General features: G+C 43.8%; 1 protein-coding gene across 1 annotated transcript; it reads right to left on the bottom strand.

Moving 5' to 3' along the window:
• Positions 1-864: 864 nt before the first annotated feature.
• Positions 865-7,656, bottom strand: LOC119276990 (ras-related protein RIC2-like). The gene is made up of 2 exons (XM_037558186.1): positions 7,262-7,656; positions 865-1,510 (listed from the first exon to the last, which is right to left on the bottom strand). The coding sequence occupies exons 1-2, from the start codon at positions 7,495-7,497 to the stop codon at positions 1,081-1,083; spliced, it is 666 nt and encodes a 221-aa protein (XP_037414083.1). The 5' UTR covers positions 7,498-7,656; the 3' UTR covers positions 865-1,080.
• Between the last annotated feature and the right edge of the window lie 8,612 nt (positions 7,657-16,268).

Here is a 16,268-nt window from a genome sequence, read left to right as displayed (position 1 = left end):
AAGGATCCGACGCACCACATAGGCATTTGAGTACATCGCAAACACCGGGCAAGCTATGTGTACCAGTACTCGTTCAATCGGAACAGGTAGCAACCTGCCGTGACGGGATCCTTATATCTCCCCGGCGAGCGCACCGTATACTCCTGTTCCACCATACGTACATGTGTGTTGGCCCTCCGACCGCATTGAATGCCCGGTTCCACTCGCCAGTGTTCGATTGGGACACTTAGCGTGAGCAGGCGAGCCCGTGTGCACCATCGCTGCTCTCCAGGCCTGTTTTGCTAATTACGTGACCCCCACCCCACATCCCCACTTCGAAACACGCAGTAAAAAGTGCAAAAACAATACTCTCTATATATCAAAATGTAAGAGTTTTTTGGTTTTGCATAGGGCATAAAAAACGTCATACATTTTGTTAGGAGAGAGTATATGATATTTTTTTTACATGTGCACAACTGAAACCTACCATTTCACCAATTCAGGTCTTAATAATCGAGTGATAGCACAAGAAAGAAAAACAACAAATCAAATCGTGAAGTGCCAAAATTCAGAGGCCAGTTTGAGTTAACTTACTATTCATGGCATGATCTCTTTTGTTTTTTCTCGAGCTATGGGTTATATATTTAAATCTGTTTTTTAATACTGTTGCGTCAGCTTAGGTTCGAACACACACCAATTGGAAATGAAAGACGATCTCGCCAATGGGCCACTGCTAGTGATGGAAATGTTCAATTTTGCCTGTTATAAGTTCACAGGTTGTTTTTTAGTGTGTTTTCTGTACTTATGCAGGATTCTTGGCCTGCTTGTACTTTTCTACTATTTCTGTCATAATACATTACAAGCAGTTCTCCAACACGGTTCTCATAAAAATAGACAGTGAGATATTGCTCAGATCCTGCTGTAAGCAAAGTACTGCAGAATATCATTATCAATCTGACATAACAGTTTTCAGGTGAAAGCTGAACCAACCTAACCATCACCATAACCGCAGCAAAATGAGAGAATCAACAAATCTATTTTGTTGCAATACAAGATACACCAACCAGTAGAAAACGCAACAAATAATAATGCATCTATACCCTAACTCGAGCAGCAGCCAGCTCTCTTCAGCGAAGACACGTCGTCTTTCACATTTATATTCTCCCCTTTGCTTGGGGCAGATGAGCCGTCGTCTCCTGCATCAACCGTCTTCCTGCTCGCAATTCGGTATATCTGAGTCAAAACTTCTGAGAAAGCGTTGTCTACATTTGTCGCGTCTAATGCAGATGTTTCCATGAAGTACAGTGACTCCGCCTCAGCATATTCCTGCCCATCTTCAGTTGAAACAGCCACCAAGTGACGAAGATCAGATTTGTTGCCAACTAACATGACAACAATGCTAGAATCAGTGTGATCTCTCAGCTCTTTTAGCCAGCGCGCCACATTGTCGAATGTAGCACGGCGAGTGACATCATACACAAGCAACGCGCCTACTGCTCCTCTATAATAGGCACTTGTGATAGCACGGTATCTGACAAATGAAGAGAAAAATATCAGGCAATCATATAACTGAGCAAAAAGGGATGCAAAAAAAAAAAAGATGCTGCTAGTGACCAGTGTTGATTCCACCAGTCGTGCTAGAAATGATCTACACAAACAGCAATTACGTACAAGAGTGAAAATAAATGTTGTGAACATCGAATATCATACAGTGCAGCAGATCTCAGAATGAACAGCGCAATCTCTTAGCCAAGGTTTTATTCGGATGTGAAATGTCATATAATATACACTGTGTCAAGGATGAAAGCTTTGTTAGTGATGAAACTACAGAATAATTGAATTCATGTGCCAACTGCTAGCGGTGCCACTGATAAGGGCAAGAGACATGGGATGGGCCACACTTTTTCCTCTCCACTAAAACCAGATAAACAAGAGCAGCATGGTGGGCTTGAGCAAACAATCCTCGACTTCATACTCAGTATCCTCAGTTAGAGGTCATAGAAGTAACAAGTAATGTTCCTTTGGTAAAAGCATACGAGTCTATCTCTAAGAAGCCAGAGGTAAAGCAGAACAAATATCTGCAAGTATGAGTCTATATCTAAACAATAATCAAGGTGGCTCGAAGAATAGGAGAGGGGATATTGAACTTACAAGGTACAAGTATCAACACAATAAACAGAAAATATCCCACAAGTATAACATGAGTTAGACATCATACAAAGGGAAAATAAACCGCTGTAAAAAAAGTAATGATAGGTGACTTTTATTGATAAATTAGAGAAAAGGAACTGTCTCCACCCTAGCTTTTTTTTGTATTTTGCATTGGATGATTGTCTCCCATTACAGTTGCATAGCATTCAGATCTAATTTCTCAATTTGCAAGTTCCAGTAGCATGTGAGTCATTTTGTTGATGGATAAAAATAAATTTGTGAGACCTGTTTCCTAGTGAACACTTTAGTCTCGAACAGGAATCACATAGCTATCATACTGTCCTCTCATTAATGCAAGAATTCCCTTGATGAACCAATTCATGGATATGTATATCTATAGTCTAGTAAACAAAGCATAGCAGAAAAATTATCAAATCAAGACTGTTAGCGCTGCAATTTATACTGCTCCTTATTTTCTGCAATCAGGTTTTCATCCTATAACCTGTGTCCGAGCAGAGAGTAGGCAGTGGCTTTCCTGATGATGCATCGAAACCGCTCCGTATTTTCTGCATCCCCTGCTTTTGTGTGACCATTGTTTCCGTTAATGATGGAAAATGGGGTAGCTTGGTTCCAAAAAGAACATGTTGCTCCTCTAAAGTGGACTCGATGACCTGCTGCTTCAGTTGCTGGCAAGACAACTAGCTGATCAAAATCATTTGCATCGTACTACAGGCCACATAAGAGCATCTCCAATAGATGATGCAGACGTAAAAATAACCGAATTTACATCACTAAGGCCCCAAAACGGTGCTCCAACAGATGATGTAGATGCAAGTTTTTTTCCTCACTATTTGCTCCAGATGTAAAATAGGGCATTTGGTGATGCAAATTTGCATCACCAGACGCGCCCTAGCAAAACATAGCGGTCCGCGCGCACACCCCCAACTGCCACGCTGAAACTTCCCGCCACCCGCCCGCCTTCCCGCCTCCCGCCGGCCACCAGCAAACCCCATGGACCCCACAGCCGACACTGCTGCTCCGCCGCACCTCGCCATGGCCGCCCCCGCGTCTCCTGCCGTTCCCGTGGCCGCCGCCGGAATGGGAGAACCGCCGAAGAAGAAGGCTGCCGCGGCCAAACCACGTCGTGGCGGCTCGAAGAGGCTGCCGCGTGACCCCGTCACAGCTTCATCCCGGCCGAAAAGATGAAGGCGGCCGCGGCTGCTTCTGCTGCTTTGTTGCTGCCGTTGCTCGCGGCAAGTGCTGCTGCTGATGGCACGCCTGCTCCCTGATCACCTCAAGTCCCGCCGCCGGCCATGGAGGAGGAGCCGTCAACGCCCTCGGCCACCGTCTCCAACATGTTCGATGAAATGTCGCAAAGGTAAAAAAAATCTTCTTCATTTTTTTTGGTCATGTTCATATGAATAGGATGTGAGATTACGTGTATGTGCATTTGTAGTCTTGATGATGACACATTTATGTGCAAGAATATGATACAACATTTGATGATGAGAATCTTGACATGGAAGAGAAGGGTTTTGTTCAGAATGCGAAGGGAAGAACCGCAAACTATGTTTTATCTTTATGTTTATGTGCACTTTTGTTTGTTGGATCATGCACTTATGTGGAGTTGATGTTGAATTTGACATATTGTTGATTATGCGTGCAACGATGTTGAAATTGCTGTGCTGCTGTTGTGCTGCTGGCCTATTTTTACATCATCTATTGGAGCGGCTGTCGCGTGGCTGCCCTATTTTACATCATCTATTGCGGTTGCACGTTTTTGGTGATGTAAAAAACCACTTTTTGGTGATGTAAATTTTACTCCAACCACTTTTTGGTGATGTATTTCTATTGGTGATGCTCTAAGTTGGGAACCAACTTATGTTGTACAAGTGTAATTATGCCACCACATGATGCAGAAAGCCAGAAGCACAGTGATTCAATGACTAAGTTCTACCGTGAGAGCTAGCAAGATGAACCCTCTGAAGTGGTCATTTCATCCCCAAGGCCACACCAACAGATCTTCCAATACTTGTGACACACCTTTCCTTCTCCAATCACACCCCTCGCATGGTAGCACCAAGTGTGCTGGTGCACAATCCAACAATGTCACGATGCATCTCTCCACTGATTTATGTATGCACGCCAATGAAAGATGAAACTACAATCACTAGTAGTAGTTCACAACAATGATTTCAACTGCTTCATCCCCAAACCACTAAACTTATCTCTACTATTAAATCTCTACTATTAATCTCTACTATTAAAGGAGGATCGAACGTCGTGATGGTTCGACCACATCCCCACCTCCCCCCTTCGTACGACAACCATCGCGCGCGAGGGCTATGCCCGCAGCAGCCCAAAAATCCAACTCCAAATCAGCCCACGCACAGAAAACCACGACCAAGAAAAAAACAGTTCGGCTCAACCCACAAACGAGATGCATGGCATTAACGCGGTAAGAAAACACTGGAAAATAGCCACGACCGACTCCCCACGACGCACGCCCCAACTCTCTCCAACCCCCTCCTCTTCTTTCTTAGTTGGAGTCAGCCCAACTCCTCCAACCCCATCGATTCCAATCTCATCTCTCCCGAGAAACTTCAGTGGACTCGGTCGTGGCGACGAGGGGTGATGGCTCGCCCTCTCACCGTTGAGTCCTGCTCCGTCTCTGCCCTCCATCCACTTGCTCCAAGATGTCTTCCGCGGCCGGCAGCTTCCCCGATTTGGGGTTGTGGCAGCTGTGAAGTATGCGAGGAGGGTGTGCGTCCTCCTGTATGAGAATCCGACGGGTCGTCTTCATCGCAGGCGGCTACGGCGAGGACCAACAGCTCGAACTTGACGCCCTTTGCCTCCGTCAAGGACAGTGTCACTGGTGCGTAGATCTTTGATCTTTTCCTTCGATGCCATTGTCTGATTGTCTCCGTTCCTGTGAAACCAGTATTCCGCCTGGCCGGCGCTTTCGCTCGATGGCAAAACGAACACATAGCAAACCTGGTTTGCCTTAAGGGGTTAAATCAGCTAACAATGTAGCTAGCTAGCTTTGCCTTGAGATGGATCCAATTGGTGGATTGATTGATCGACTAGCAGGTGGATTCTATTGATCGACTAGCAACGCACACGCACACTGGTATGTGACGTATTTACTGTTTATACTTCAACTCACGGTGATAAAACCTAGGAGCTACATGTATCACCTTTCTAAGTAGAATTAGAATTTCTATATTACTTTGGACAAGCAATCGTTGGTGAAATCTGGCTATATGCATGTGAGATCTATAGGCACCCAACAGAGAGAACTATCAAGCTGCTGATTTCACCATTTTATCTAGAGTTCTAGACTCATTGTGCTAATTCAAGTAGTGCTAAGCAATCATCTAACCTAACTATTAGTCTATTACTAGATTTATTGATATAGTTCATGTTTTGCTGCTTTTCCATTTTTTGCGAATGGAGCGGATTCTGAAATCGCATGTGTTCAATTAGGTTTTGATCGGTCAGCTTGAGTAGTAATTGTTTTTATTGTCCCATTTGTTCTTTCATATAGGCTACCTTGCTATGTTGTACTATAAGATACTTCATATAGGAGGTCAAGCTTAAGGTACAATTCTCAACTTGTCGAGAATCATGATAATCATGATATTTGCCTGCTTCAAAATGCTCCCTGAGGTGTTAGTTGACAGTCCTCTGAATATTATTTGTTTGTTGGTTTTTTTTACAGAATTTGACCATTTGTGCAAGCTTTCGTTCATCATGGATCGACCTTAGTCTTAACGATTAACCTATCAAACATGCAACCCCTGTGATGTGGTGCTCAATCCTGCTATTTCTTAGTCCATTAGTTTTTATGCGTTTTAACCTCAAAGATTTTATTAATTTTCAGTTGGTTTCTAACTAGAGATGCACATAAATAACTTTGTTCTGATTTTCATAAAAGAAATATGGCATGCACCTAGCTAGAGGTTATTGACTATATGTTGCAACCCATTTTATTATGTTGGTCTTTCTTGCACCTAACCGTGGCCTGTGGAAGCTGCAAACTCATGCGCCAGTGCTGCAACCGCCCTAGAAAAAGCTACAACCAGCGGCCAGTTTTTGTTGCATCGGCGACGGTGATTTTTTTGGCATGTGAGGTAGATGACTGCTACTGGCGACCAAGGAAGATGCATCCCGCTGGAGAAAATGCTACAACCGGCAACAGAAAAAGCTACAACTCGCGGCTATATATGTTGCAAGCGGCGATGTTGAAGTTTTGGCCGCCGATGCTACGACCAAAAAAGCTGGAACCGACGATTTCTTTTGCTACCATCATCGGAGCAAAAAAACGTGACATCGGCGATCCAAGAGAGGTTGTAACGACGAGCAGCTGGGTACTGCGACGAGCGGCAACGGTGAGGGAAAGGACGCGGGTGCTTTCGCGTCTCGCCGGAGCACACACTCGCGGTGGCTGGGGCAGGGACATGTCACTGGCGGATCTGAACCAAGACGCGTGCGCGGGGCAGAGGGGGAAGAAGATCATGACATGGGGGAAGGCGGATCGGACGGCCCCTGCCTGCTGGATCGGGCGGCAGGAGGCCGACCGGCCCAAATTTGGGTTGGCGCGCCGGCGCGTATCACCGCTCAAACATATTGTTATGAAATATTTGATTTATTTTGAGCAATGTCTCATGTCTAAGTCTATTGTTCCGTGGCAACGCACGGGCATTCAGCTAGTACATGTAAGACACGGATGTCCCAAGCGCTAAATCACAAATGGGCGTCCAATCTACCCTGCAGGAGCAACCAAGTGAAACCCAGACGTGAACTGGGATACCAAGCAGTGATACTTCATTTGCTACTCGCCGCTGATTTACTACTCCACCCCAACCCACATCCGTGCACACACTACCAAGATCGTCTAGAGTGGCAACAAAAATGCAGCAATCACCCGATTACCAGCATCACCAAACTAATTTCATAGAGCAAATGAATGGCCAAGGGAAGGTGGCATCCTGGTTCCTAAGAAGCAGATCATGAAGCAAGCAAAGCAAATCCATACTGGCGAGCATACTACCGATTTGAGCAGCTATTAACGGGAAGCGGCGAGAGGTAGGAGTAGTAATTAAGAGACGGGAGGCAAGCAGGCAGTCACCTCTCCTGGCCGGCGGTGTCCCAAATCTGGGCCTTGACGACCTTGCCGTCGACCTGGAGGCTGCGGGTGGCGAACTCGACCCCGATGGTGGACTTGGATTCGAGGCAGAACTCGTTCTTGGTGAAGCGCGAGAGCAGGTTGGACTTGCCGACGCCGGAGTCGCCGATGATCACCGCCTTGAAGAGGTAGTCGTAGTCGTCCTCCGCCCTGTACGCGCCGCCTCCGCTGCCCGCCATCCCCTCCCTGCCTCGCGGGTCCTGGACCTTCTTCCTCCCCGACCTGTGCTAGTGCTAGGCTCTGGATCTCGCGGGGTCTGGGTGCAGCGTTGGCGTCGCTGTGAACGACGACGGAGCAGTAATGGGCGACAGCGACACAGTGTGAACTGGCTGCTGCTACGCAGTCGTAATAAATCTGAAATGCTTATTTGGTGCGCTGTTCTTGTGCATGAAAACCCCTGCGTTTTTATGATTTTGCGATGAAGATAATAAATTTAGTGGCTACTACATATACAGTACATAGGCCCTGTTTGGTTCATAAGTTCTAGAACTTTTTTTAGTCCCAACTTATAAGTCCCAAGTCCCTAAAAGTCCCTACTTGTTTGGTTCCTGGAACTTATAAGTCCCTATAAGACCATATTACAACTATAAGTCCCTATAAGTCCCTACTTGAGAGTCTAATTTCATAAGTCCCAAATGCCCACTTTAAGTCCCTATAAGTCCCTCCTGTTTGGTTTAGATGGCACTTATAGAGATTTTTTTAAGTTTTTAAGCCAATAAATTCCTGGAAACAAACACCCTCGTAGCCTTTTTATCGTTCCCTTCATCTCCCAATGATACTTGAATCTAGAAGGGGGGCAGCGGGAAAAGGGCTTTGCCTTTCGTAGACTCCGCTCCAGCGCACGCGAGAAAGAGAAGAAAAGCGGCGACGCCTCCTCGTTGGTGGGTGCGAGGCTGCGAGCGAGCGACCGTGTCCCGCCCCGTGCGAGGCGGGGGAGCCCGCGGCGCAGGGGCTCGGCTCGTAAAACGGTCGGCGCGGTAGATCCTGCCTGACGCCGTCGGCTCAAACGGCGTGCGCTATGTCGACCCCGTCCCCGACTCCCCGTCGGTCGTTTTTCTATCGAGGACCACGGCCCCCGCCGTCTGCTTCCCCGTGCATTGGTGAATGCGGCTACAGGGAATGCCAGCGGCGCATCCGAGATCCTGCACATGAACACACATCGGACCCCGCAAGCCGAATCAATATCACAGCGCATCCAGGGGATCGCGGTTTCCACGGAAACGACCTCCGTCCCCCGAATACGCGACGTTTTTTTTTACTTTGTACGGTCGACCAATAAAGTTTTTGAACAATATATAGAGTTTTTTTTTGCGAGAAATATATAGAGTTTTTCCCATGAACGTGTAGAAAAATACTTTTTTTTGTGAGAGGGGTAGAAAAATACTTCATTTCTAAGATGCTTCATCCAAACTGACGACTTTTTCTCCGAGCGTTTTCTCCTCTTTTCTTCTGTGGCTAGGCAAAATCTCCCCTCCAGACTATGCCGGTGAGCCCGTGGGTTCGTCTTCCCTGTGCATGTCGCTCCGCAGTCGGTGGTGGGGAAGGGAATTTCGATGCCTTCACTCCGGCTAGTAGTTTAGGGTAGTGTTTTTATAGTCCTCGCTGGTGCGGCGCTCGGTGGATGGCGGTGTTTTTCCTTAAGTTTGTGTTCCGCACTCCGATCCTTCTCAAATTCGTCCATTTGTACGTGGTCAACGGAGCTTCGGCGTAAATTCATGTTGTCTCCTTGGGGTGGTGACTTAGGGTTTCTCATCTTGCGTTCGCGACGGCTAGATTTGGTGTCAGTTGTTGCAGATCTATTCAAGAGTTCAACGACGACAACTGCTTCAAGGTGTTGGCCCTTAGGGGCACGTGCATGCAGACTTCCCGACTGTCATCAATAAGGTCAAACCGGCTCTTGTAGGGGAGCGTCGACGGCTTGTTTTGACAGCAATAGTGGTCGTTCAGTGGTCAAGAGACTTCAATGTAATTTTCTTATTATACTTGAGGTGCTTTGTATTTTTAATGAACTTTTATAATAGATCCGAATCTTTTTCCAAAAAAAATATTTATCATGTAGCAACTTCTCATATTAGTCCAATGTAATTTTGTTTATTATACTTGAGGTGCTTTGTATTTCTAATGAACTTTTATAGTAGATCTAAATCTTTTTCCAAAAAAAAATATTTATCATGTAGCAACTTCTCATATTAGTCCCTCTGGTAACAAAATTTAAATTTGTTGAGTCATCATTCGAGCATGTAGAGGCCAGGACGTTGACCTAAAAAAACTCAGCATATTGCAATACTGCTCTTCGGACTACCTTTCTATATCTTGAATTCAAGGGTTTTATAGTCTAGTGTCTAAACGTCATATGTGAGTTGAACTCTCCCAAAAGTCAATTTGTAAATGGAATCGTATGGTACTCCTCCAAAGGAGCAAATCGACCCGACATTTTTTGCAAATTGACTTGGCTGGTATGGGCGTATTTGGTTGCTCGCATGAATTTTGGCCCCCTTATACGAGTGCCCTCGTGGAGCCTGGTTGAAGTGATACATCACATGGGTCATGTTCCGCAACCCGTTTGGTTGCCCGCAAAGCTCCAGGTTGCATTAGGACAACAACAACAACAAACATTTGGTTGCCTATGTTTTAGGATTTTGGCGGGGTTGATGCAGTACGTGGTGTTCGATGAGACACATTTAGTGGTGTGGTTACGTTGCACTCCATGTGGTGAGCTTACCATCTACCACCGTAACGAATGATGGCATTGCATGCTACATACCATCATAAAGAGGGATAGGATAACGGCAAAACCACAACCACGACGAATTGGACGTTCTCCAGTCTGCTTAACCCAATTCGACATATACCCTAACCACAACTTCATGATTGCTCTTCTTTCTAAGCGCAAACTTAGAGTATTCATCGTCTGCCTCCTAGGAAAAACTCTCTATAGCAGTTGCGCTTGTAATCGTGCACTTGTTCATGACATGCTTGCCATGAACTATGGAACCTCCCTGAGTACACCACATACCACTTAAATCTAGCAAGACAAAAGAACAAAATTTCAACAAGCAAGACAAGTTGACAAGAACATAGGGAACATAAGCAACATAAGCATGCATGATTCATATACCCAAAAGCATCATCGGTTCATCCTACCTACTACGGTGTCATCCTACCACACATCAAAAGAGGGTGTAATCATACCACCGCAAATTCACCTGAGATGTTAGTATATACCACAACAACCAAATATACAGGCCTTCAACAATTTTCAAACCCTAGCTACCACAAAATATACATCTCATCATGCAAGCAACATGCCACCACCACCAGAAGCCCTTGCACCACAAATAATGTCATGTGCTCCACTTCCATCCCAATAAACCCAGGACCTTGTGTCATGTTGTTCACGAGGTGGCTAAGAGTGACCATCAAAGCCTCCTCATTGAACCCCCGATGTTCATGGTAGCACTGTAGAGGTCAGGGTGCACATTGAGATGCCTATTGTCCCTGATGTCGGATGCCACCTACTTGAGGGCCTTCATCATGATGGTCAAAGCGTTCAGATCCTCCTTCACGAAGGTGGTCCTCTTCCTCTTCCTCACGGGACCAAGAACATGATCACCAACCTTGTTAGGGCCATCAAGAATGATGGTCTTTGGCTCCTAGATCTCGGGATAATTAGAGGAACGTGAGCAAGAGGATCACTGGAGACCATGGCATACTTGCTAATAGCAAGAGCCCAGGAGAAAATGGTTTGCATCTGATAGTAATTTTGGATGGGCCTGTTGAGGTACTCACCGTCCTTGGGGTGATCCCAAGAATGAAAGACAACGGTGTAAGTTGTGATTTCCATGTTAGATCAAGTGAAACAAGCGGTAAGTTAGCTAACCGTGATGTGGTCTTTGTAGTGCTCATCCTTGATACATCTTTAACGTATCTATATTTTTTTATTGTTTCATGCTATTATATTATCACTTTTGTATGCTTTATATGCAATTTTATATTATTTGTATGGACTAACCTATAAATTTAGTACCCTGATACGTCCATTTTGCATCATGCTTTTATATCAATATTTATTGCATTATGGGTTGTTATTACACGTTATGTCACAATACTTATGGCTATTCTCTCTTATTTTACAAGGTTTATCATAAAGAGGGAGAATGATGGCAGCTGAAATTCTGGCTGGAAAAGGAGCAAATATTGGAAACCTATTCTGCACAGCTCCAAAAATCCTGAAACTCCACGAAAGTCACTTTTGGAATTAATAAGAATTATTGAGCGAAGAAAATACCAGAGGGGGCCCACACCCTGGCGAGGAGGGTGGGGGGCGCCCCCCCTACTGGGTGCGCCCCCTGTCTCCTGGGCCCCTTGTTGGCCCTCCGGTGCCCATCTTCTGCTATATGAAGGCTTTCACCCTGGAAAAAATCAGAGGCAAGCTCACAAGACGTAACTCTGCCGCCACGAGGCAGAACCTTGGCGGAACCAATCTAGGCTCTCGCGGAGCTGCTCCGCCGGGGAAACTTCCCTCCGGGAGGGGGAAATCATCACCAACGTCATCACCAACGATCCTCTCATCGGGAGGGGGTCAATCTCCATCAACATCTTCACCAGCACCATCTCCTCTCAAAACCCTAGTTCATCCCTTGTATCCAATCTTGTATCAAAACCACAAATTGGTACCTGTGGGTTACTAGTAGTGTTGATTACTCCTTGTAGTTGATGCTAATTGGTTTATTTGGTGGAAGATCATATGTTCAGATCCTTAATGCATATTAATACTCCTCTGATCATGAACATGAATATCCTTTGTGAGTAGTTACGTTTGTTCCTGAGGACATGGGTGAAGTCTTGCTATTAGTAGTCATGTGAATTTGGTATTCGTTCGATATTTTGATGAGATGTATGTTGTCTCTCCTCTAGTGGTGTTATGTGAACGTCGACTACATGACACTTCACCATTATTTGGGCCTAGAGGAAGGCATTGGGAAGTAATAAGTAGATGATGGGTTGCTAGAGTGACAGAAGCTTAAACCCTAGTTTATGCGTTGCTTCGTAAGGGGATGGTTTGGATCCACTAGTTTCATGCTATGGTTAGGTTTACCTTAATACTTCTTTTGTAGTTGTGGATGCTTGCAATAGGGGTTACTCATAAGTGGGATGCTTGTCCAAGAAAGGGCAGTACCCAAGCACCGGTCCACCCACATATCAAATTATCAAAGTACCGAACGCGAATCATATGAGCGCGATGAAAACTAGCTTGACGATAATTCCCATGTGTCCTTGGGAGCGCTTTTCTCATTATAAGAATTTGTCCAGGCTTGTCCTTTGCTACAAAAAGGATTGGGCCACCTTGCTGCACTTTATTTACTTTCATTGCTTGTTACCCGTTACAAATTATCTTGTCACAAAACTATCTGTTACCTACAATTTCAGTGCTTGCAGAGAATACCTTACTGAAAACCGCTTGTCATTTCCTTCTGCTCCTCGTTGGGTTCGACACTCTTACTTATCGAAATGACTATGATAGATCCTCTATACTTGTGGGTCATCAAGACTCTTTTCTGGCGCCGTTGCCGGGGAGTGAAGCGCCTTTGGTGAGTGGAACTTGGTAAGGAAACATTTATATAGTGTGCTGAAATTTTCTGTCACTTGTTACTATGGAAACTAATCCTTTGAGGGGCTTGTTCGGGGTATCTTCACCCCGACCAGTAGAGCAAAGAGTTGCTCGTCAACCTACTGAACCTACTGAATTTTTTTACTTTGAGATTCCTTCGGGTATGATAGAGAAACTGCTAGCTAATCCCTTTGCAGGAGATGGAACATTGCATCCTGATTTACACCTTATATTTGTGGATGAAGTTTGTGGATTAGTTAAGCTTGCAGGTATTCCCGATGATGTTGTTAAGAGGAAGGTCTTTCCTTTATCTTTGAAGGGAGATGCATTGACATGGTATAGGCTATGTGATGATACAGGATCTTGGAATTATAAACGATTGAAGCTAGAATTTCACCAGAAGTTCTATCCTATGCATATTGTTCATCATGATCGTAATTACATATATAATTTCTGGCCTCGCGAAGGAGAAAGCATCGCTCGAGATTGGGGGAGGCTTAAGTCAATGTTATATTCATGCCCTAATCATGAGCTCTCAAGAGAAATGATTATTCAAAAATTTTATGCTCGAATTTCTCTCAATGATCGCACCATGCTCGATACTTCCTGTGCTAGTTCTTATATGCTGAAGACTATTGAATTCAAGTGGGATTTATTGGAAAGAATTAAACGCAACTCTAAAGATTGGGGTTCCGACGATGGTAAGGAGTCAGGTATAACACCTAAGTTTGATTGTGTTAAATCTTTTATGGATACCGATGCCTTTCATGGATTTATCGCTAAATATGGACTTGACTATGAGATAGTAGCTTCTTTCTGTGAATCTTTTGCTGCTCATGTTGATCTCCCTAAGGAAAAGTGGTTTAAATATAAGCCTCCCACTGAAGTAAAGGTAGTTGCACCTATTACAGTTGGAGAAAAGACTATCACTTATAATGATTCAATTGTTCCTACTACTTATGTTGAGAAACCACCTTTTCCTGTTAGAATAAAGGATCATGCTAAAGCTTCAACTGTGGTTCGTAAGAGTAATACTAGAACATATACACCTCCTGAGCAAATTAAAGTTGAACCTAGTATTGCTATGGTTAAAGATCTCTTGGATGATGATATAGATGGGCATGTTATTTACTACTGTGGTGAAGCTGCTAACATTGCTAAACCAGATGCTAAGATACATAGACCTGTTGTAGGCATGCCTGTTATTTCTGTTAAAATAGGAGATCATTGTTATCATGGCTTATGTGATATGGGTGCTAGTGCTAGTGCAATACCTATTTCCTTATATGAAGAAATTATGCATGATAGCACACCCGCTGAAATAGAAGGTATTGATGTTACTATCAAGCTTGCCAATAGAGACACTATTTCACCAGTTGGGATTGTTAGAGATGTTGAAGTCTTGTGTGGGAAAGTTAAATATCCTGCTGATTTTCTTGTTCTTGGTTCCCCACAAGATGACTTTCGTCCCATTATATTTGGTAGACCCTTCTTGAATACTGTTAATGCTAGGATTGATTGTGAAAAGGATATTGTTACAATTGGCTTGGGGGATATGTCTCATGAGTTTAATTTTGCTAAGTTTCGTAGACAACCCCGTGATAAAGAATCACCTAGTAAGGATGAAATTATTGGTCTTGCTTCTATTGCCGTGCCTCCTACTGATCCGTTAGAACAATATTTGTTAGACCATGAAAATGATATGTTTATGAATGAAAGAAGGGAAATAGATGAAGTATTCCTTCAACAGGGTCCTATTCTGAAACACAACTTACCTGTTGAAATCCTAGGGGACCCCCCTCCACCCAAGGGTGATCCCATGTTTGAGCTTAAACCTTTACCTGATAATCTTAAATATGCTTATCTTGATGAAAAGAAGATATATCCTGTTATTATTAGTTCTAACCTTTCAGAGCAGGAAGAGGAAAGATTATTGAAAACTCTGAAGAAGCACGTGCTGCTATTGGATATACTCTGGATGATCTTAAGGGCATTAGTCCCACTCTATGTCAACACAAAATAAAAGTGGAGAAAGATGCCAAACCAGTTAGAGATCCTCAACGCCGGTTAAATCCTAAGATGAAATAAGTGGTAAGAAAGGAGATACTAAAGCTCCTCGAGGCAGGTATAATTTATCCCGTTGCTGATAGTGATTGGGTAAGTCCTGTCCATTGCGTTCCTAAGAAGGGAGGTATTACTGTTGTCCCTAATGATAAAGATGAATTGATCCCACAAAGAATTATTACAGGTTATATGATGGTAATTGATTTTCGTAAATTAAATAAAGCTACTAAGAAAGATCATTACCCTTTACCTTTTATCGATCAAATGCTAGAAAGACTATCCAAACACACACATTTCTGCTTTCTAGATGGTTATTCCGGTTTCTCTCAAATACCTGTGTCAGCGGAGGATCAATCAAAAACTACTTTTACTTGCCCTTTCGGTACTTTTGCTTATAGACGTATGCCTTTTGGTTTATGTAATGCACCTGCTACCTTTCAAAGATGCATGATGGCTATATCCTCTGACTTTTGTGAAAAGATTTGTGAGGTATTCATGGATGACTTCTCCGTTTATGGATCCTCTTTTGATGATTGCTTGAGCAACCTTGATCGAGTTTTGCAGAGATGTGAAGACACTAGTCTCGTCCTGAATTGGGAAAAGTGCCACTTTATGGTTAATGAAGGCATTGTCTTGGGGCATAAGATTTCCGAGAGAGGTATTGAAGTTGATAGAGCTAAAGTTGATGCTATTGAAAAGATGCCATGTCCCAAGGACATAAAAGGTATAAGAAGTTTCCTTGGTCATGCCGGTTTTTATAGGAGGTTCATTAAGGACTTTTCCAAAATCTCTAGGCCTCTGACTAATTTATTGCAAAAAGATATTCCTTTTGTCTTTGATGATGATTGTGTAGAAGCATTTGAAATACTTAAGAAAGCTTTGATCACTGCACCTATTGTTCAGCCACCTGATTGGAATTTACCCTTTGAAATTATGTGTGATGCTAGTGATTATGTTGTAGGTGCTGTTCTAGGGCAAAGAGTTGATAAGAAATTGAATGTTATCGAGTATGCTAGTAAAACTCTTGATGCTGCCCAGAGAAATTATGCCACTACTGAAAAAGAATTCTTAGTAGTTGTATTTGCTTGTGATAAGTTCAGACCTTATATTGTTGATTCTAAAGTTACTATTCACACTCATCACGCTGCTATTAAATATCTTATGGAAAAGAAAGATGCTAAGCCTAGACTTATTAGATGGGTTCTCTTGCTCCAAGATTTTTGATTTGCATATTATTGATAGAAAGGGAGCTGAGAACCCCGTTGCAGACAACTT

The sequence above is a fragment of the Triticum dicoccoides genome, chromosome 3B (assembly GCF_002162155.2).
Source record: "Triticum dicoccoides isolate Atlit2015 ecotype Zavitan chromosome 3B, WEW_v2.0, whole genome shotgun sequence".
Classification (NCBI taxonomy): Eukaryota; Viridiplantae; Streptophyta; class Magnoliopsida; order Poales; family Poaceae; genus Triticum; species Triticum dicoccoides.
This window is presented reverse-complemented; position numbering and strand designations above follow the sequence as displayed.